Source organism: Rhinolophus sinicus, linkage group LG17 (assembly GCF_036562045.2).
Source record: "Rhinolophus sinicus isolate RSC01 linkage group LG17, ASM3656204v1, whole genome shotgun sequence".
NCBI classification, from domain to species: Eukaryota; Metazoa; Chordata; class Mammalia; order Chiroptera; family Rhinolophidae; genus Rhinolophus; species Rhinolophus sinicus.
The window spans coordinates 2,643,829-2,665,152 of NC_133766.1; the positions used below are offsets into that span (position 1 = coordinate 2,643,829).

General features: G+C 53.4%; 1 protein-coding gene across 1 annotated transcript; it reads right to left on the reverse strand.

Moving 5' to 3' along the window:
- Positions 1 to 5,945: 5,945 nt before the first annotated feature.
- GPA33 (glycoprotein A33) lies at positions 5,946 to 19,708 on the reverse strand. Its single transcript, XM_074322233.1, has 4 exons — positions 19,408 to 19,708; positions 9,477 to 9,631; positions 8,694 to 8,910; positions 5,946 to 6,791 (listed from the first exon to the last, which is right to left on the reverse strand). The coding sequence occupies exons 1-4, from the start codon at positions 19,448 to 19,450 to the stop codon at positions 6,589 to 6,591; spliced, it is 618 nt and encodes a 205-aa protein (XP_074178334.1). The 5' UTR covers positions 19,451 to 19,708; the 3' UTR covers positions 5,946 to 6,588.
- Between the last annotated feature and the right edge of the window lie 1,616 nt (positions 19,709 to 21,324).

The following is a 21,324-nucleotide window of genomic DNA, read 5'->3' on the forward strand; positions in this document are numbered from 1 at the left end:
TGTCAGGGCCCCGCCATGTCTGGGACCGGCTCCCTGGGGACTTTGTGTTCCTGAATAGCTGGGGGACGGTGCCCGCGCTAAAGGCAGGGACACCAATGGCCTGGGTTAGGGACCCTGAAGCTGCCCCTCCCCCACAGAGACTAACGGTGTGTGTGTGAGTGCAGGTGTGTGTGTGCACGTATGTGGACGCACACACGTATGTATGAGTACACACACCCAGGGATTTCAACAGAAAGATCTTTCTGGTCTGGGGAATTCACTGTTTTTCAACTGCCTTAGATGTAGTTTAGGCAAACTTCTGGCTGCCCTCACCATTTCCATGGTGGCGTCTATGAAAGTAGCCAAGTTGTCACTTCTTAAATCGTGAGACTCCCGGGTGGGCTCTTTACACGCCAGGCTGTACCTCAGGGTGTCCTGGGAACGTTGGCTGGGCCGAGTCTAACTTGGTTTGTGGCCCTGGGTCTTCTCGCCAGCAGGGTATTAGCATGTGACGGCCTTTCCATTCCTAGTTCCCCTGAGGTGACATCACTGACACACCCTTCCCCCCCCAACCTCCGGCACCAGATGCCTTACCCGCCTTTTTCTTGCCAAATGTACAGAGGCTGACGGGGCCGGCTGTCATGGCGACTGGTGGGGACCCGGACGAGGAGCAGGTGGTCCCAGGTGAAGAGGACGAAGCAGATGTGAGGGCCGTGCAGGCCCGGTACCTCCGGAGCCCCTCCCCCAGCCAGTAAGTGTGCACGCGCTGAGGTCCACACCCCTCCAGCTGGGCCAGGGGGGGCCGGGGAGCATGAAGAGAAGGGAGCCCCAGGGAGCCTGCAGTCACCGCCCTAACTGCACTCATCCAACCAACATCGTTCCCTGCTCTTCCTGTGCCATACTTTCTAGAGCAGGCAAACACCCCAGCCGACTGCCCTGCGATGGGCACAGTGAGTGTTAGCGTTCGTGTGCCTGGGGTCTAGTGTGTGGTCAGCCGGCGGGGGGTGCAGCAGGATGGGGGGGTAGGAAACAGGAACAACTGGACTTGGAAGGGGCATAGGAGGCTTCGTGGAGGCAGGGACGCTGTGCCTGGACCTCCAAGGACGGCAGGAGGCTGACAGGTGTACCTGGAGGGCCGTGCTTGATTCGTGAGGATTGAGGCTGCATCTCGGGTGTAGACCACAGACTGGGAGAGAAGGTGGGGCGGCAGGACAGGAAAAGGCCCAGACCAGGCCTTACTGTTTTACTACTAAGATCATTTCGATCTGTGATCAAGCTGTGTCTTTCGGCCTGGGGCATGTCCATGCCTGGGGCAGGTGGCAGTGAGCTCAGGGGTTGTAAACATGCTGCCCCTTCCTGGAGAGACCCTTTATTTCATGACAATGTCAAACTTTTCTTTCACATAAAATCGTTGAGAATATATTATGGTGTAGAACGAAAAAATTTCATGAAATTTTAAGAAAAACCATGAGACATCAAAGGAATGCTTAATTGCCCGCTAAAGCAAGAGTGTGTGACTTCTCATCTTAGCTCCGTCACTGAGTTTCTGTGAAAATCCACTTTAATTCTTGAGTCTGTATCTTCTTATCTGTAAAAAGGGAAGGAAAGACTCAACTAGAATATCTCAAGGTAACTTGACCTCACACTTCCTCTCAACGTGCTTCCCTTTCCCCCAGGTCTCCTGGGGTCTTGCTGGCTCCTGCCTCTTGGGGCTCCAAAGGATTCCCCCCGGGAGTGGGTGGGGTTGCTCCCCACTCACGGCCGGCACTTTGTTCTCATGGAGCCTGTGGCTTTGACCCTTCAAATCCGGCATTACATTCCCACTTAGAAAAGCTGTCTGGATTGAGAGATGTTCCGTGTACCCCAGCTCGCCCCAGCACAGCCCCAGACAGGCAGAGGGAGCTTCGTGCGTGGCTAGGTAGGGGGTGGTTTGTGCCGTCGTGAGGGCAGTGCTGTGCTACAGCAAACAGACATGACTTCTCACTCGAAGGAATTCAGAGCAGGGCCTGAGCAGTGATTCGGGAGCTGAGGCTCCATCTGTCCTCAGAAGCCTGGATTTTAATGGCGGCTGAAGGGATCACGCTCATCAGCCTCAGGAAACGTGGGGGGAAATGTGAGGAATCTCTCAGGAGGGTTTTATGGGTCAGGCCTGAAAACGGCCATTTTGCTTCCAGTCATATTCCATCGGTGGGAACTCAGCAAGGCCATGATTTCTTGTGAGGATGGGAAATGAGGTCCAGGAGCCCAGGAAAGCGAGCAGGTGTGTTCATGCCTGCCTCCTCCGAAGCCCGTGGGGACCATCCCAACCCTTACGGTGCTGGCATTCCTTTTATCTGTCTATCTATCTATCTATCATCATCTTAAAGTACAGTTGACATGCAATGTTGTACTAGTTTCAGGTGTACAGCGTAGCGATTCGACATTTATATACCTTGTGATGTGATCACCACGATATGTCTAGTAGCCATCTGTTACCGTGCAGACTGAATCACAATATTATTGACTATATTCCTCTTTCCCTTTTCATCTGTCCCCCACACCTGCCCCTCTAGCAACCATCCCTTTGGTCTCTGTCTCTATGAGTTTGTTCTAGTTTTGTGTTGTTTGTTTTGTTTTTTTTAGATTCCACAAATAAGTGAAATCATATAATATTTGTCTCTCTCTGTCTGACTTATTTCACTTCGCGTAATGCCCTCTAGGTCCATCCATGTGGTCACAAATGGCAAGATAGCATTCTTTTTTTATGGCTGAATAATATTCCATTGTATATATGGACCACGTCTTTATCCATGTATTGAGAGCTGATGGACACCCAGGTTGCTCCCGTATCTTAGCTGCTGTAAATAATGCCGCGACGAACATAGGGGTGCATATATCTTATCAAGTTTTCATTTTCTTTGCTGGCTTTCCTGAATCATTTCAGGCGGTGTCTATCCCACGCACACAGAATTCTCATGTTGACCTGTGTCCACGTGTGCAGGCCTCCTTCCCTCACCAGAGAGCGAGCTCCTTCCAGTAGGGTCCATGTCTCCCACTTCTCTTGTACCCACTACTTGCCAGTTCCCCTCTCCCCCTACACATGGTGTCTACACAGACCTAGGTGCTAATACGAACCGTGTTGATTGAGTGGTTCACATCACAGTCCTGTCCTGGAAGCAGTTAGAGGTCACTGTCAGCCAGCATCACAATGGAGCCTAATTCATGGTTAAGTGCAAGTGTTGAGTGAAGTGTTGCGGGGTGGGGTGGAGAGGGCAGGGGCTGTGTGTGGACCAGAAGGATTGTAAGGGAAAGGCTTTCAGAGGGGGTGGGACTTGAAATAGTCCCCAAGGGATTTAATTCACAAGATTAAACTTGTGTATATGAGGCACTCAAGCAAAACTATATACAGAACGGAACCCACTTCTACATCATCATAGAAAGAAAGCAAATTCTGGAAGAAAATGCACCCAAATGCAGGATTAATAAGTTGTCTCTGGATTCTGAGATCACGGGGGCAACTTTGGGTTTCTTCTTTGTGCATTTTCAGTTTCCAAATGTTCTGCAACAAGCGTGCGGTACTCTCGTAACCAGAAAGCCGTGTTAGTTTTATAAGTCAGCCAGAAAGTGAGCAAGTGGAGATAGCAAGGCAATCCGCCTTGTCAAGGAGCTCACCTAACACCCAGAGATGAGAGAGTGGACCCAGAGGGTGACCGAGGCTCCTGAGAAGGCTCCTCTAGTCCCCTCTGGGTTGGAAAATGGAGAGACTTGAGCGCACTTGTAGGTTGTAGGGAAGGAGCTTCTGGAAGGAAGAGACTTCAGAAGCCAGATGGAGCAGGGCCCCAGCCTGTGGGGAGATGAGGGGAGGAGGGATCGGGGCGGTCGCTGGAGGACCAGCCTCGCTCTCAGCCGGTGTCGTCGGTTCCCATGAGTGCAGACAGAAATAAGTCGGTGGGCAGACGTGTGGCAGGGAGTCCTGATGGGGCCCTGCCCTCCACGTTTTATGCTTCTCTCCCAGTGACCTTTGTGACAGTCCGAGTGGGGACATCCGTCTGTTGCCATGTTCTGCTGGGCGTTTATAGCATCCCTGACTCACGGGGCAGAAAACAAGAGAGCAGTGCAAAGGTCACTGGGTGGCTGAGGGGAGGGAGGCACCGCAGGAAGAAGGCAGGGTCCAAGTGTGACAGGTGCTGCCCTGGGCAGGTGTTCTGAGTACAGAGACAAGCTCAGCTGGCAGAGGGGAGGCACGGATGAAACCTGAGCGCTGCCGACCTGGGCTAAACTTCACCTCCACGTCAAATGTCCCCTCCACTGCTGGAATTCCCAGCACTGAGGGAAGGTGCTGGTGCTTCTAAAATGCAAGTGATGTCTGGGGCGGGGGGGAGACACCCCCTTCCTTTAACGTGCAGGACAGTCCATTTCCCTAATTAGTCCCTCTTCTCCATCGAACCCCAGAAGGAGACGCAGGGTGGGTACATTTTGATGGAAGCAAATGAGATGAGGAAATTGGCGCTTGGAGAGAAGCCTGGGGAAAGAGGGGAGGGAGGAAAGGCAGGCGAGGAGACCCTGAACGCAAACCAGCTGCCTGGCGAGGTTCAAGGGTGGCCCTCACTCGCTGACGCCCCCAGCACATGGCTGCTGGGCGCCCGTGTTCCAGGCGCCGGGCGAGACGGGTAGGGAGTGACCAGCAGAGACAGACACGCTTCCTGCTCCCCTGGCGTTTGGTCCTTTGAGTGAGTCAAACGGTAGTAAATAAATGATCACAGATAAATGTAAGCAAAACCTCCATAGTTACAAGTGTTACACATTCGACGACAGGGTGTAACAGAGGTCCGAGGGGTGAGGAGAGGGTGTCCCGAGGAAGGGCCTTTGGGGGATGAGGAGTGAGCCAGGAGGCAGTGGGAGAGGGAAGAGTGCTGTGCAGGGCTTGGGGCCTGGGAGGAACTGACACAAGCCAGTGTGTAGCGACGGAGCCAAGCGGCTGGTTTTGGGGTGTGTGACCCCCCATGTGCTATCCTGAGCCTCCCACTATGACCCCAAACACACGTCCAGGCCAAGTACAAACGGTGCTATTCCTCCAGGGCAGTTTGGGACAAATCCTGCCATCTGCCCCCCACTCCAGCCCCCAAGACTCTCCTACGGAGCAATTCTGGAGTCATGTCACTGCCAGTGTGGCCAGAAGTGGGGGGCCCCTTGCCCTGCCTTGTACCACGTCCCAGGTTGTGTTCCCCACGGCACTCTCGCTCTTTAAGGCAGAGGACCAGCCATCCCAGTTCCAGGGACTCGGGAGCAGGCCAATAGGGCACAGCTGAGCTGCAGGTCACAGGCCCAGTACCAGCCCGGAACAGGGGACTTCCTCAGGTTCCAGGATGGAGATCTAAGCCTCCAGTGCACACCCGCGCTGCCTGGGGAGCTTTCGAAATCAGAGGCACCCAGGTCCCACCCTCTCTGCATGTCAGGTATTGTTTTTCCAGCCCCCTCCGAGCTGACATGGGGCTGAGGTACAGGTTGTTTCATTCTTCTAGATTCTTGGCTTCAGACTGTCTTCTGGAAGGACTTTGAGGAGGCAGCCCCACGCTGCACAGTGTGGAGAGGGAGCCCAAGAAAAGCTTTCCTTGAGGTCTCTCCCTCTACAAAGCGTGAACTTCTCCCAGCTGGGCTGCTCAGCTCAGTGAATCAGCCCGGAGGGAAAGAGTTAAGTGGGCCCCGCTTTGGGTCTGGGTCCTGAGCCGCCCTGCATTCCTTCCTCCGAGATCTGCCTGTGGGCTGGGGCCAGCTGCTAAATTTAGAAGGAGCTAAGGTTTCCTCTTAACAGCTGTCCTGCCCTCAGAGAAGACGCACCACTGAGGACGACGGGCGAGAGCTGGTCCTTCTCGCTGGTCAAGGCGTCTGGCCATTGCATCTCGGTCCCTCAGTCCTTGGGTGACTGTCCCTGGGTGTGGAGATACAGGCAGATCAGCGGTGAGTGTACTCCCTTCATTTTGTCCCGTGGGCCCAACATGATGACAGTAGAATATCTACATAGGGTGTTTTTTGTTTTTTTAAGTTTGTTTCCTGACCGAAAAGTCGAATACCAAGCTGCCCAGGACAAAAGTGATCTCCTGGCAACTGTGAGTGAACCTTCCATCCCCATCCCTGCGACCCAGAGAACGTGGGGCCCTCATAGCAGCCTTGGTGGGTGGTGGGATGTGGCCAGAAAAGGGTGCGCGTTTGGGGAAGTGGGGTTCAGGGGAGTCTGAGACAGACTGGCCTGAAGAGAGAATGGGAACAGGAAATTCCCACCCTTGAGTGGAGCCATAGAATTAAACTTGGGGTCTCAAATGTATACTTTAGGACACGGTCGTAATCCAAACCAAAACCCCACCCACATGCTTGTTTCAGAGAATTGACTTATGGGGACTAAGGAAAACCACTTAGCATGTGGTTCCTCTACGTTCTTCAGGTGAAATCATTTTCATTTCTCACAATAACCTATGAGGTAGGTGGTAGGTAGGCAGGTATTATTATGAGAAAACAGTGCTTAAAGAGGTGATTTAAGATATCGCACCGTGGACTGCAGGTTGAGAGAAAGGGACAGCCTTCAGGGAGACATGACTGGTCAGCCCCAGGGTCTCCCCTGGCAGCCCTGGCCAATCAGCTGCATCTTGATGTGGTGGCCCCACCCTCCCTGGGGCCCCTGTTACCTGGAGCGCCTGCCCGCTCCTGGTGCAGGAGGTCATAGCTCTTCCAGCTGTACTGAGGGGCCGGGGAGCCCTCCTTTGATTGGCAGGTCAGCTGGATGTTGTTCCCAATCACGGTGTCCCCCACGATGCCGCAGTCTGGTTTGGAGGGTGGCACTGTGCGGGGAGGGGCCAAAGAGAAGGCATGCATCAGGTGGGGCTTGGTGACAGCCACTCCCACCCCACCCCCCCACACACACATGCTGCCTTGTTTGTTCACAGGCAGAGAAATTCATAGCCTCGAGGTGAGAAGTCATGGTCCGGGATCAGTCCCCCCAAAATCTCCCCTCAGTGGCCTGTCGCCGTCACAGAGAAGCGGCATGTGCAGTGGGAGGCATCCTTTCTCACGGCCAGTTTAGTCATCACCACTGTAAAGATGGGGGAGTGAGACCCAGGGGAAGGCTTGGCAGCGGTCCAGGCAGAGCTGGGACTGGGCCCCGTCTTTTCACCCCAGATCCACAGCTCTTGTCACCAGCCCATAGAAGCGCCCTCTGACAGTGACTCATCTGTGCTACTTGACATGAATCCTTCAGCCTCTCACTGTTCCCACCTGTCAAATGAGGGGCCCACGGACTTTTCCTGTAAAGGGCCAAATGGTAACATGTTAGACTTTGCCGTGGTCTCTGTCACTGCTTCTGCTTTTGTAATAACCCTGTACAAATGGAAAAGCCATCCTTAGCTTGCAGGTCACATCAAAGCAGGCTGTGGGTGGACCTGGCCACAGTTGGCCCACCCCGGGGTTAGCTGGAAGGCCCTCTCTCTAAAGCCCGCCAGCTTGAACTTCTCGGGGACGTTCTCTTTGGGTTAAGCATTCCCCTCTTTCTGGGCTTTGCTGATAAAATGCAATTGCGCTGAGAGACTGGAAGAGGGTGGATGCCCCTGGCAGCAGCAGAGGTGTGTACTGGGCGTGGGGGGGAGTGAGGACCAAAGGGATGAAAGGGGCAGACAAGCAGATTAGGACAGGGCAGCCCACAGAAAGGAGGGTACAAAAACCGACAGCCCCCACAAGTCACATCCTACCCGGCCCTCTCGGAATTCCTGAAGACCTTACGCTGGTGCCTCCCACTCAGCACCTCGGCAGTGTTAAGGTACAGACCTCATTGGGCACCTACTGTATGCCTGACACTGCAGTGGGGACAAAAGACGCGCCATTGGATGATGACAAGGCAAGAGGACCTGCCTTGGAGGACTGAAAATTTATTGCCAGTGGAGTGACAGGGAGGGAGCAGGGGACACGATGGCTGGAGGCCTTAGCAGAGCCTGCGACTCCCTACGCGGGCGCCAGGGGGCGCCAGAGGCTGGGGGACGGCCGGTCCCTCTGGGGCTCGGCCAGGTCCCAGAGCCAGGTGCCTCCTTTCTCTGAGCCTCATTTACAAAACGGAGATACTAAGATAGGGGATTGTTCAGAACCTTCCCAAACTATAAACTCCAATAAGAAGTTATTTGTGTGAAAAGCATGTTGTATCTTGGTTCGGACTTCAAAGGCAGTAGAACCTGATCGACGGCACGTTGTTGGGGTCTAGGGGTAGGAGATGGTGATGTGAGAGCTTTCTGCTGATTGCTGAATTGACGACAGGGAAAGACGCGCTACCTGGAAGGGTCACGACTGGCCCTCAGCATCAAAGTCAGGCACAGCGAGCATCTTTCCAACAGGACCTAGGGTTTCCCATTTCTTCTCCTTAATAAGTTCGGCATGAAAAAGGGGACAGTTGCCCAGGAAGTGCACTGGACAACAGGGACAGGGTCTCCCGGGCTGATTCCCAGGGACATTCCGCATGGGCCTTCTCCTCTTCCCCAGGGAACTGTCTGCCATGCCGGGAGAACCCAAAGTAGTCTTCTGTTCCAGTAGGAAGCGTGGTGCTCCTGCCCTGAGACAGACAGGGCCGGGGGAGGAGTCTTACTTCCTGGTCAGGCTTTGCTGCCTCTGGCTTTATCCTACCACCAGGTGCTTCTCCTCCTTGCATCCCCTCCCTGCCTCACCTGCTTCCTGCCTCCCAGGAGGGAGATGGAGACACTCACCGAGGACCAAGAGGCGGACGCGTGAGTTGGAGGTGCCGACCAGATCTGTCATCAGCGTGAGGGAACACTCATACGTGCCGTTGTCATCCATGGTCAGCTGGTCGATGGTGAGGGAGGCGTCTGACTGCTCTACCTTGTCCGAAATGTTGACCCGGCCCTTAAAAAGGTCACCTTGGATGGAGCTTTGGGTCGAAAATGTCCAGATGAACACACTTTCCTGGGAGGAAGGAGAAAGGCCACTTGGTATTCCCCCTGAGGCCCTGGCACAGCTTCTCCCAGCCCGTCCTGACCACCCCCGTCCCCCAGCTCCAGCCCAGGGGCGCTGATACACCAACCCCTGAGACAAACAGCCCTCGTATGCGGTGCCCATCGTACAATGTGCACATTCACTTAATGAAAGTATCAAACGACTGGGCCAGGAGGCAGCGCACACCGCAGGAGCACCTGTGGCTCAGTGGGCTCTTCTCAGACCCCACCACACTCCCCCTGTGCCCCCGGCATCTCTCTTACCCACCCCATTTCACTCCATTGTCCAGGCTCACCCATTGACTCAACCAGTATTTACTGAGCACCTACTATGTGCCAGGCATTGTGCTAGGCAGCCACCCGTGGCTTCCAAGCCACTTCATTTAATGAATTCTTGCCTTTGGAGTTTATTTATTCATGGATACACGCATCATTCACCAAACACAACATGGTACTAAGATCAAAGCAAACCCCCATTCAGTCACTTCCTAGCTGTGCGCCTTTCCACGATGCCCCCGACTTTTTAAAGACCCTTACCGTGTGACTCCTGAGAAGCTTTTCCCATTTGACAACTCCGTCTCGTTCGGAGGAAGAAGTCTGGTAGTGGCACGGAAGGGTGACACTCTTTCCCCGAGCAGCCCGAAGCACTTCCTGTGGGGTTTCCACAGAGATGGCGTTGACAGTCGCCCAGACTGGAAGGAAAGTGGGAAGTGGGAGGGAGAAGTAAATGACATGGGCATACCTGCTCGTTGCCCTCGGGACCCCTGAGGGCGTGCTCAGTGACACCTTTCCTCCTCCCACCACAGCGAGACACTACAACTGCCATCCTGGCCACGGCACACCAGCTGTTCTCCTAGTTTGGGGTGAAAACCAACAGGTGGACCTCGGTCCACCCCACCCCCATCCTGCAGCATCACAGACCAGTTCAGGCCATTGTCTAGTGGCTGGCGCCCGGCCTTGAGCCTCAGCCCCACCTCCCACCACCCGTCCTTTTTCTCTCCCACCTCTCTTCTAATTCAGAAATGTCCCTTGGATACTTTCATTCCATATCTGTACGACGCCACATTAGCGCACAACTTCTCTGTGGCCATTTCAGGAAGTAACGTGGCGTGGAGTTTAAAGGCACCGGCTCTGCAACCAGAATGCACCGCTTAGCGTTCCAGCTCCTTAACGGACTCAATGCCTCATGCTGAGCAGTTCACTTGTGCTCTCAGTACCTGCGGTCTCGCTGGAAAAATGGGTTGAGTGAAGATTGACCTGAATGTAGTCTTTGTTGGGAATGGGTGCTAACCCATAATCAGTGCTCAGTAGCTGTCAGTTACTATGGTAAAGCCTTTGTCGTATTGAATCACTTCTGCTTTCTCGTCCCATGGACTGTTCTTGAGGCCCATCCTTGGTAAGGAGTTAATCGCAAGAGATAACCATCCACTGTCACCCTGGGCGAACTCTCAGACAGGAATAGTCATTGCTAATGGTTGTAACTAAAGAATAGATCAGTTTTAGAGATCGTTATGACAGTGACCTTAAAGTTATCTTGCTAAGAGATTCGTGAGGGGAAAGGCTGAAATGAATGGGTGAGTAAGAGCTCACTCACAAAGGGGGAAACGCCGTGAACAAAGGTAGAGCAGTGTCAGTTGAGGTCTGTAAACCTGAGAAGGACCTTGGAAGGTGGGTCCTGTGCCCCAGGGAACACGCGTTTTCCATAATCCTAGATGGAATTCACTGCGTCTCTAAGACCCTCGTGCCCACAGCCATCACTGGGGATCCTTCCTGGATTCAGACTGTGTCCTCCTGTTCTGACGATGCCGGCGACAAAGTCATGGGGCGAGACTTCTTCCTACTAAGTTCCCACCACACACTCAGACTTCTGACGTTTGTAACCAGCAGTTTTGGCAGCTCCGTCAGAAACCAGCCCAGTTCCTCTTGACTTTTGCCATAAGTTCAATGATTCCCTCTGCAGCCCTGGTTTTCTCCTCTGTGGGATCTTTGCATCCTTGCTCAGGGGGTGAGACAGGAGCCCCGGGTGGCACATCTAATCCGTGATTAGAAAACGAGCAAGTGGAGAAATTCTAGAGCTATCTAGAGCTTTCCAATCACCAGCCTTTCTGCTTCCTTGTACAGGTCTGTGTTGGGCATCTGCTTCCCAGTTGCCCAGAACCCAAGCCCCCAGCCTGGCAGTCGCAGCCCTGTGAGCCCTCCTCACTCCCTTCTGCTCCGTTCTTCTCACTGATGCATCCATCTGATAAGCTAATTCACCATGAAGTGCTACTTACTAATAGTTCAGAAGCGCTTTTAGCACCGACGTTGTCTTAGACAAAATGTCCAAACTCGCCCAAGCAGAGTGGGTTACACCTGCTACCAGGACTCCCTGCCTTCTAGTGCTTCTGTCTCATGAAACTTGATCACACGGTATGACAGGGTGGCCAAGAGCACAAATGCTGGAGCCAAACGGCCGAGGCTGGCACCCTCATTCTTAATTTTCCTAGCTGTGTGACCTAGGGCAACTTAATGACTTCTCTGTGCCTCAGCTTGCTCAACTATAAAATGAGGATGATAATATTATCTGACTCAGGCTGTTGTGAGGATAGAAGGACTTGACATGTCCAGCACACACACGCTTTGCCCCGGCACGTAAACACGAACCTCACCAGCCTTCTCTAGTGTCATGTCTCCCTCCTCTGCTATGCCGTGTTTTCTTCATCGTCACATCCCCAGGGCTCAACAAAGTGCCTCACACATCAGAGGGCCCACACGTGCTCTTTGACAGCAAGTGTGTGAGGTGTAGAGAATTCAAGCTTAAAACACGGGTAGGATTTACAAGCAGAGACACTTGGTCAGAGGCCCTATATCCCACAGATTGCTGGGAAATGCCAAAAAATCCAGTAAAGGAGCCTCAAGGAGCCCCAGCCAGGGGAAGCCGAGTGCCCCGGATGCAAGTGGGAGAGGTCATTTGACCTCCCTAAGGGGCTGGGGCGTGGAGACCCAGCTTGAAGCCTCGATGATTGCTTGTAAATAATTAAGGTTTGTTAAGAAGATAATAAACTGTCTCTTGAGAGCTAACCGGAAAGTAATACATCCACAGAAGATAATGAAATGCTTGATGGAACTGGCTGCTTGAGGCATACACAGCACATTATGGGAACCCTTGGGAAACTGGCAGTAATGCCTCCACTTAGGAAAATGCATTTGCTCAGAGAAACCATGTTCTTAGGGAGGCCAGAAGGGACTCTGCCTGCCCCAGGAGTAGACACATGCTCTGGGGTTGAGAAAGTGCTGGTCTCTGGAGAGAGGGGGGACCCTTCCCACCTGCAAGCTGCTTGGTCCCATCTCTCCCGGTGGAAATGGCCTCTGTAGGCTCTCCCGCTGGCAGCTGCGGGTAGGAGGGATCCAGAGGCAGGAGGAGGGGGTGTGAAATCAATGAATGTTTGTTGAACCGTTTGTTCAACATGAATCTTTAGGAATCTGTAAATTCCGATTGATTCAATGACTTTTCCCTAAGGCCCTGGTTTAGTGCAAGGCACCAGGAAAACGAACGCAGGTGTGTTCATGCCTGCCTCCTCCGGGAGCCCGTGGGGACCATCCCAACCCTTACGGTGCTGGCATTCCTTTTATCTGTCTATCTATCTATCTATCTATCTATCTATCTATCTATCTATCTATCTATCATCATCTTAAAGTACAGTTGACATGCAATGTTGTACTAGTTTCAGGTGTACAGCGTAGCAATTCAACATTTACATACCTTGTGATGTGATCACCACGATATGTCTAGTAGCCATCTGTTACCGTGCAGACTTAATCACAATATTATTGACTATATTCCTCTTTCCCTTTTCATCTGTCCCCCACACCCGCCCCTCTAGCAACCATCCCTTTGGTCTCTGTCTCTATGAGTTTGTTTTAGTTTTGTGTTGTTTGTTTTGTGTTTTTAGATTCCACAAATAAGTGAAATCATATAATATTTGTCTCTCTCTGTCTGACTTATTTCACTTCGCGTAATGCCCTCTAGGTCCATCCATGTGGTCACAAATGGCAAGATAGCATTCTTTTTTATGGCTGAATAATATTCCATTGTATATATGGACCACGTCTTTATCCATGTATTGAGAGCTGATGGACACCCAGGTTGCTCCCGTATCTTAGCTGCTGTAAATAATGCCGCGACGAACATAGGGGTGCATATATCTTATCAAGTTTTCATTTTCTTTGCTGGCTTTCCTGAATCATTTCAGGCGGTGTCTATCCCACGCACACAGAATTCTCATGTTGACCTGTGTCCACGTGTGCAGGCCTCCTTCCCTCACCAGAGAGCGAGCTCCTTCCAGTAGGGTCCATGTCTCCCACTTCTCTTGTACCCACTACTTGCCAGTTCCCCCCTCCCCCTACACATGGTGTCTACACAGACCTAGGTGCTAATACGAACCGTGTTGATTGAGTGGTTCACACCACAGTCCTGTCCTGGAAGCAGTTAGAGGTCACTGTCAGCCAGCATCACAATGGAGCCTAATTCATGGTTAAGTGCAAGTGTTGAGTGAAGTGTTGCGGGGTGGGGTGGAGAGGGCAGGGGCTGTATGTGGACCAGAAGGATTGTAAGGGAAAGGCTTTCAGAGGGGGTGGGACTTGAAATAGTCCCCAAGGGATTTAATTCACAAGGTTAAACTTGTGTATATGAGGCGCTAAAGCAAAACTATGTACACAACGGAACCCACTTCTACATCATCATAGAGAGAAAGCAAATTCTGGAAGAAAATGCACCCAAATGCAGGATTAATAAGTTGTCTCTGGATTCTGAGATCATGGGGGCAACTTTGGGTTTCTTCTTTGTGCATTTTCAGCTTCCAAATGTTCTGCAACAAGCGTGCGGTACTCTCGTAACCAGAAAGCCGTGTTAGTTTTATAAGTCAGCCAGAAAGTGAGCAAGTGGAGATAGCAAGGCAATCCGCCTTGTCAAGGAGCTCACCTAACACCCAGAGATGAGAGAGTGGACCCAGAGGGTGACCGAGGCTCCTGAGAAGGCTCCTCTAGTCCCCTCTGGGTTGGAAAATGGAGAGACTTGAGTGCACTTGTAGGTTGTAGGGAAGGAGCTTCTGGAAGGAAGAGACTGAGAAGCCAGATGGAGCAGGGCCCCAGCCTGTGGGGAGATGAGGGGAGGAGGGCTCGGGGCGGTCGCTGGAGGACCAGCCTCGCTCTCAGCCAGTGTCGTCGGTTCCCATGAGTGCAGACAGAAATAAGTCGGTGGGCAGATGTGTGGCAGGGAGTCCTGATGGGGCCCTGCCCTCCACGTTTTATGCTTCTCTCCCAGTGACCTTTGTGACAGTCCGAGTGGGGACATCCATCTGTTGCCATGTTCTGCTGGGCGTTTATAGCATCCCTGACTCACGGGACAGAAAACAAGAGGGCAGTGCAAAGGTCACTGGGTGGCTGAGGGGAGGGAGGCACCGCAGGAAGAAGGCAGGGTCCAAGTGTGACAGGTGCTGCCCTGGGCAGGTGTTCTGAGTACAGAGACAAGCTCAGCTGGCAGAGGGGAGGCACGGATGAAACCTGAGCGCTGCCGACCTGGGCTAAACTTCACCTCCACGTCAAATGTCCCCTCCACTGCTGGAATTCCCAGCACTGAGGGAAGGCGCTGGTGCTTCTAAAATGCAAGTGATGTCTGGGGCGGGGGGGAGACACCCCCTTCCTTTAACGTGTAATTAGTCCCTCTTCTCCATCGAACCCCAGAAGGAGACGCAGGGTGGGTACATTTTGATGGAAGCAAATGAGATGAGGAAATTGGCGCTTGGAGAGAAGCCTGGGGAAAGAGGGGAGGGAGGAAAGGCAGGCGAGGAGACCCTGAACGCAAACCAGCTGCCTGGCGAGGTTCAAGGGTGGCCCTCACTCGCTGACGCCCCCAGCACATGGCTGCTGGGCGCCCGTGTTCCAGGCGCCGGGCGAGACGGGTAGGGAGTGACCAGCAGAGACAGACACGCTTCCTGCTCCCCTGGCGTTTGGTCCTTTGAGTGAGTCAAACGGTAGTAAATAAATGATCACAGATAAATGTAAGCAAAACCTCCATAGTTACAAGTGTTACACATTCGACGACAGGGTGTAACAGAGGTCCGAGGGGTGAGGAGAGGGTGTCCCGAGGAAGGGCCTTTGGGGGATGAGGAGTGAGCCAGGAGGCAGTGGGAGAGGGAAGAGTGCTGTGCAGGGCTTGGGGCCTGGGAGGAACTGACACAAGCCAGTGTGTAGCGACGGAGCCAAGCGGCTGGTTTTGGGGTGTGTGACCCCCCATGTGCTATCCTGAGCCTCCCACTATGACCCCAAACACACGTCCAGGCCAAGTACAAACGGTGCTATTCCTCCAGGGCAGTTTGGGACAAATCCTGCCATCTGCCCCCCACTCCAGCCCCAAGACTCTCCACGGAGCAATTCTGGAGTCATGTCACTGCCAGTGTGGCCAGAAGTGGGGGGCCCCTTGCCCTGCCTTGTACCACGTCCCAGGTTGTGTTCCCCACGGCACTCTCGCTCTTTAAGGCAGAGGACCAGCCATCCCAGTTCCAGGGACTCGGGAGCAGGCCAATAGGGCACAGCTGAGCTGCAGGTCACAGGCCCAGTACCAGCCCGGAACAGGGGACTTCCTCAGGTTCCAGGATGGAGATCTAAGCCTCCAGTGCACACCCGCGCTGCCTGGGGAGCTTTCGAAATCAGAGGCACCCAGGTCCCACCCCTCAGGATTCAGTTTCTCAGGCTCTGGGGCCGCCTGGCTGGCTGTACTTTCACTCCCGTGATTCAGTGGGCAGCCAGGGCCGCTAGCCACTGCCCCAAAGCACCGTCTTCCCGTCTCAGGCTAACCAGTCATTACATCCTTCCCCTGAGGCTGGGCCAGCTCGGGGCCATTTTCCTCCCGATGGATCGCATCTGTGCAGGCAGACAGCATATTTCCCCAGGCACAGGAGCCCTCCCTGCGAACACTGGCTCTGACTTGTGTTCAGGCTCCGGTGGGGTTTGCCCAGGCGTCAAGCGGGAGCCAGGCCCTGGGGACAGGAGTGCCTTCAGGGCTCCCAGCCTCAGAGCAGAGGGGGTCCGGGTTGCCAGTCTTGCAGTGCACCGGCAGGCTCATACCACGCTCAGGGCCCACACACTCTCTTATCTGCTTTCCATTAGATGGGCACATCTCGGGCTGAGCCCTAGGCTCACAGCTGGGGCCAGGTCAGTGCCTGGTGCTGAGCCATGCGAGTGGCGCTGACTCAGACCTGCCGCCCTCTGACCGGGCAGGGCCCAGGGAGCTCCAGCGCCCGGGTGACTAACAGGAACCTGGCATCTCAGAGTGGGCAGCGTGAGGCAGTTAGCGAAAGCTACCCTCCTGAGGATGTTGGCTCTGACCAAGACCCCCAGCGAAGGATTTGAAAGCAACCTGAGAGCCTCAAAAGGCCAGGAACCTGAAAACGTTGTTCCCAACAAAACCCCACCACGAATCAAGCATCCAAGGCTTTACTGAAATTTATATAGATGGGGGGAGAAAAAAATGTATTTTCTCATCTGGTATATTTTGGGAGGATGGGTTCCTTTATTTCTCTAGGTAAAGCAATATTTTCCTAAGTGTTTCTAATTTAGGCTTCAAGGAAATTTCCTCTAGTTCTTGGAAGGTGGGGCTTTTGTGACATCTTCAAAGAGCTGAGTGACTCAGGCAGAGCTGCTCAGGGACTTTTTCCCCTGGTGGGTTCTCTTTAGGAGTCTCAGTTCCTATAGCTGGACCTTCTGTCACATCGAGTCTTGCATGGAGTCTCATGGCCGAAAAAATTCCTGGAGTGGAAACGCCTTGGTTTTGTGCACAAGTTGGAGCGTTTGTTTTCTGGCAGCCACTGGGAGGGGTGACAACTTTGGGTTTGTCCACAGTGACTCTGCCTCTCTTTCTTGACACACGGCTGCCTGGTTAATTTCCCCTAATGTACACCTGCCCACACTAATAATAGCAACCACCACAACCATAACTGGCATTTACCGAAGCTTGCTCTGTGCCAGGTCCTCTGCCAAGGTCTTTCCATCTCCAAGCTTATTTGCCATTCATAACCTCTGGGAGGGACAACGTGCTTTTTTACGCATTACGGGTTATCCTGTCCACGTCACAGATTAGGGAACAGAGGTTCGTCGACATGAACGACAGGCCTGCGATAAAGGTGGTTAAGGATGAGGGCTGCCCCCACCAGTACCTGTGAGGGCTGGCGTGCGTCTTAGGAGAGGGAGAGCATGTGCCCTAGGAGGGAGAAGTACTTTGTCACTGCCGTCGTTTAGAATTGTCAGGCTGGCATTTAGTCGGTTTCAGCGTGGGTTTGCGATTCTCTGAGGGGCTGCTTTCTGTGTGTGTCCCCTCCCCATAACCTCCTGTGATAGCTTCTGCCGCCCCAAAGTCCGATGGGTCCCGGGCCTATTCTCATCAGCTCGGTGTGGCTCTGCCCAGGACATCAGCAAAACCTAAGTCATTTCTGGGCAAGTTCAGATGGAGAAAGGAAGAAGGGCGAAGGTGGTAGGTCCTCTGGAACCCAACTCAAGCACCACCTTTTCCCGGAAGCCCTCCCCAGCTTCCCTGCTTTTTCCTCTGGCAGCTTCCCTCTCCTGAGCCATGTGGCAGGGCCACCGATTGCTCTGAGGTCTGACCTTTGAGGGTTGTCATTGCTCACTTGCACGTGGCAATGGCTGTCTCTCCCCCAAATGTTTCCACTTGGCAAACTGCACACCCTGAGCTGGCCACCGAGCTGGGTTCCTCCAGCCCTCTGCTCCAGCCCCTTCCTCTAAGGTGTAGAGGCAAAGGTGGACCTGGGCTGGGGGGCTGGGGGTGGGGGCAGAAGACACACTGCCTGTGTATCTGAACACAGACCCAGGAACTGATTCCACTGGCTGAGTTCACCCAGGGGTCACGTGCCTTCTCACAGGAGGAGGCAAACTGTACCCCTCCAGGCAATGCAAAATTGAGGCCACTTTTCATTCTAAGCTGGATGAGCATTTTGTTTGGGGTTTTTCTTTCCTAAACCCAAATCCCTTCTTTTTATTCATGCATGGGTTGCAGCTAGACTACAAATGCAGATGTGGGGGAGGCAGGCGGCGTGGGAGGCATCAGTAGCCTGCCCTCTCCCCCACGTGCAGGATGGTCGCTTCCTCTCAGCCTCCCTCCCCATTCCCATCTGGATCAGGCCCCAGATGACTGACACAGGTTCCCTCACTATTGCAAGCATTCCAGACCCTCACTCCTGGCTGCCTGCACAAACTATATGCTCAGTAAAGAGCTGTTTGGATGAAGGAATGAGCCCACCAGGCCCTCTCACCTCGTGACAAGGGCCCCTCTGCCATGACTGATGGACCACCTGATGGGTTTGAGGCAGCCTGAGTGAATCAACCTTTGCCAGCTCTATTTCCAAGCCCTTCCCCAGCACAAGGCTGCCTTCCACCCAAGGGCCCCACGCCAGGCTTTGAGAGATGGGGGAGGTGGGGGAGCCTGGGGGCCTGGGAGAACCGCCCAGGTGGGCAGGCCCGTGGCCGGCGCTTGCCTGTGCAAGTTGAAAAGTGAGCTCTAACCAGAGCCTCCTTAGTTTCCGTCCCAAAGCTAGGGACTCCCGCGTTTCCTGGTATAACCCTTCACCTCCCCTCCTCTCTTCCCAGATCCCTGGAGCCTGCCATAGCTTCTAAACTGTAAGCTGGTGAGGTTCTCAGTGTTGCCAAATACGCTGAACTAAATGCACTTCTAAAATTCCCAGCCCCATCACCCAGCGTCCCTTGCCCGTTCTCAGGACCTAAGGCAAGCCTTCCGTCCTAGCCCGAGAAGCTCCGTGGGTCTCACACAGCGACTTGGCTATTTAGTGCCTGCTTTGGATTCAGCTGTATTTCGACGACTCTCTGATTTCTGTTTTGGGGATTGCCCGTCTCCCGAGTTTTCAGTGACTAGAGCGTCAAAGGCTGAGGAGCTTGGGCCTTTGGAAAGGGCCAGCCTGGTATATTTACTGAAGGATTACGTCTTCTCCTGCTCTGGGAATGACACGGGGTAAGAATTGTCTTTCTGCCTCAGCTTTCCTCTATGTGATACGGATGTAACCCTCTGACCATTGCTTCTCTCTCTGGTTTTAAGGCAGGGGTGAAAATCCTAAGGCGGAACATACGTAGGTACATCCATCCTGATTTTCCAGGACAAACTCAATTTCAAATGCTTCGCCCCAGTTGTCAGATCCTGTGTCTGATCCGATGCTCTGATTTGGGATCAGAAAATACGGTCTTGAGAATTTATGAATTCTTCATTCCCGACAGAGGCTGGAATTTCATTTACTAATAATGCGAATAAAAACATGCTGATTCTGGGCGCTAGACTGGACACACAATGTGTCCTTCCGCCCAGCAGGAGCAAAGCTGTCCCTGGGGGCCCTCCCTGGAAACGCTCTGGGGGACAGAGCTGAGCGCCCACGTCTTGCCCACCACCCGGCGCTGGCCGGAGCCCACTCACCTGCACAGAGTGTCCACAGCCCGGGCCACGGTGTCCGCACCATCGTCTTGCTTGTGCTCTGCCTCCAGCCCAGCCTGGAACTGGCGGAACCCAGACAGGTCTGGGCTGACTGTTTGAAGCTACAACAGCCCCCGGCCAGGCCAGTCTTCTGTCCCTGTCGTTTCCCCTTCCTGTCCACCTCTGCTGAGCCTGGCCGCCACACCCCGCCCCTCAGCTGGACTGGCAGGTGAGCTCACCTATGGGACTGGACCTGTGCTCCACCCACCCCAGCAAAGGCCCCAGTGGGAACCGTCTACACCTTCCCCTTGAACCAAAGTCTCTCCTGCCTTCTCTCTGCTGGGCAGGTGTACAAAGTCCTGGGCTTCCATCAAGGTGTGGGCTTGGGTGAATGGACAGGAAATTGCCACCTCGTAATGAAAAGGGAACTGAGCTCAGAGGAGTGGGTCTGAAGCCAATAAAAGAAGGGTGTTACCCACAGTCCCTGAAACACCCCAAGGCAGCATACGCCCCTCTATGCCCCTCCCTGTCCACTCCGCCATCCCACCCCATGATAGAAACACAGTCGTGAGAACGCAGGAAATCTCTCCCCTCAGAGAGCCGACCGGCGGGTCAGGAGCTAGGCAGTACCCAAGGAAACACAGGAGGCAACCTTAGGAAAACCGTGATTGCACAGCTGTCTGCTTGGAACTGTCCCGGATTTAAAACCGAAAGTCCCATGGTGCTGGGGCCTCTCAGTCTCAGACAACCCGGGATGGCTGCTCCTCAACTTAAAGAGTGAGCGTCCTGGGGGGAAAACATAGCCTGGGACCCGGTAAAGAAAACGAAGTGGGCCCGGGGAGGGGTCTCCGCTTTAGACTGGGTGGTCAGAACAAAGTGGGGAGCCGGGGACTAGGAGTCTGTGTTTTATAAGCGGGGATCTGCGTCTCCGAGAAGTTAAGTGGGTTCTCCAAGGCACACAGCTGCTAAGTGGTCTTCTGATGTCTAGTTCACCACTCCAGTGGCCCAGATGTCACCCTCTGCAAGTTCAGGTGGGGTCACTGAGGGGACAGAGTGGACAAAGCCTTCAGTCCTCACTCGTCCAGAGTGGGCCCCAACTTCTTACTGTCTCTCTCAGTGTGTTGGCGTTCCACCTTCCCTCCCCCACCTCCTTCCCTGCTGGCAGCTGTCATCAGGCACCTGGCCCTGCCTGCACCATTCCCACTGTTAATAAACATGTAGATGGAGCCACTTTACATGGCGCCGGGGCTGCCCTGCCAGAACTGCCTTGCACAGCTTATGCTTCAAATCTTTGGAACGTTAAAACAGGGCAAAATAACCTTGGGGCTGGGCCGAGGGCAGCATTGAGTCCCACAGAACTGTTTGCAGAGATAACAAGAAAACAGTTTTTATGACCACCGGCCTGAGATTTGAAGACATGTTTAGAATTAACAGCACTATCTTGTGTTATCTGCCCCAGTAGACATGCCTGCCCTCTATCGATGTAGCTGCTCACCTCCCCCCGCTCACAAATACCCCTGGCCTTTGTCTCCTCGTTGGAACACTGTCTGGCTTCTCCTGAATCAGTGCGTTCTGAACGGCCGTTCTTATTGATCTCAAATAAATGCTTATTGCCTCTCACTTTGAAAGGCCTTTTTATTTTCAAGGTAACATATCTATGCATCATTTAATAATTTTTCTTAGGAGGACTCCCTAGGGAATTCATTCCTTAAAAAAGTAACTATCGAAACCCACCATGTGCCAGGTGGGATGGGGTTCTAGGCAGGGGATGCGGGAAGAATCATCCTCCATAACAAACAACACTGGGCTCTCCCGTCTGCCCAGTTCCATTGCGAACAAACTTTTTATTTAACTTTTGTTCATCTGAATACATACAAAATTAAAAATATTCAAAAGGAAGCACAGAGTAAAAGTTAGTCT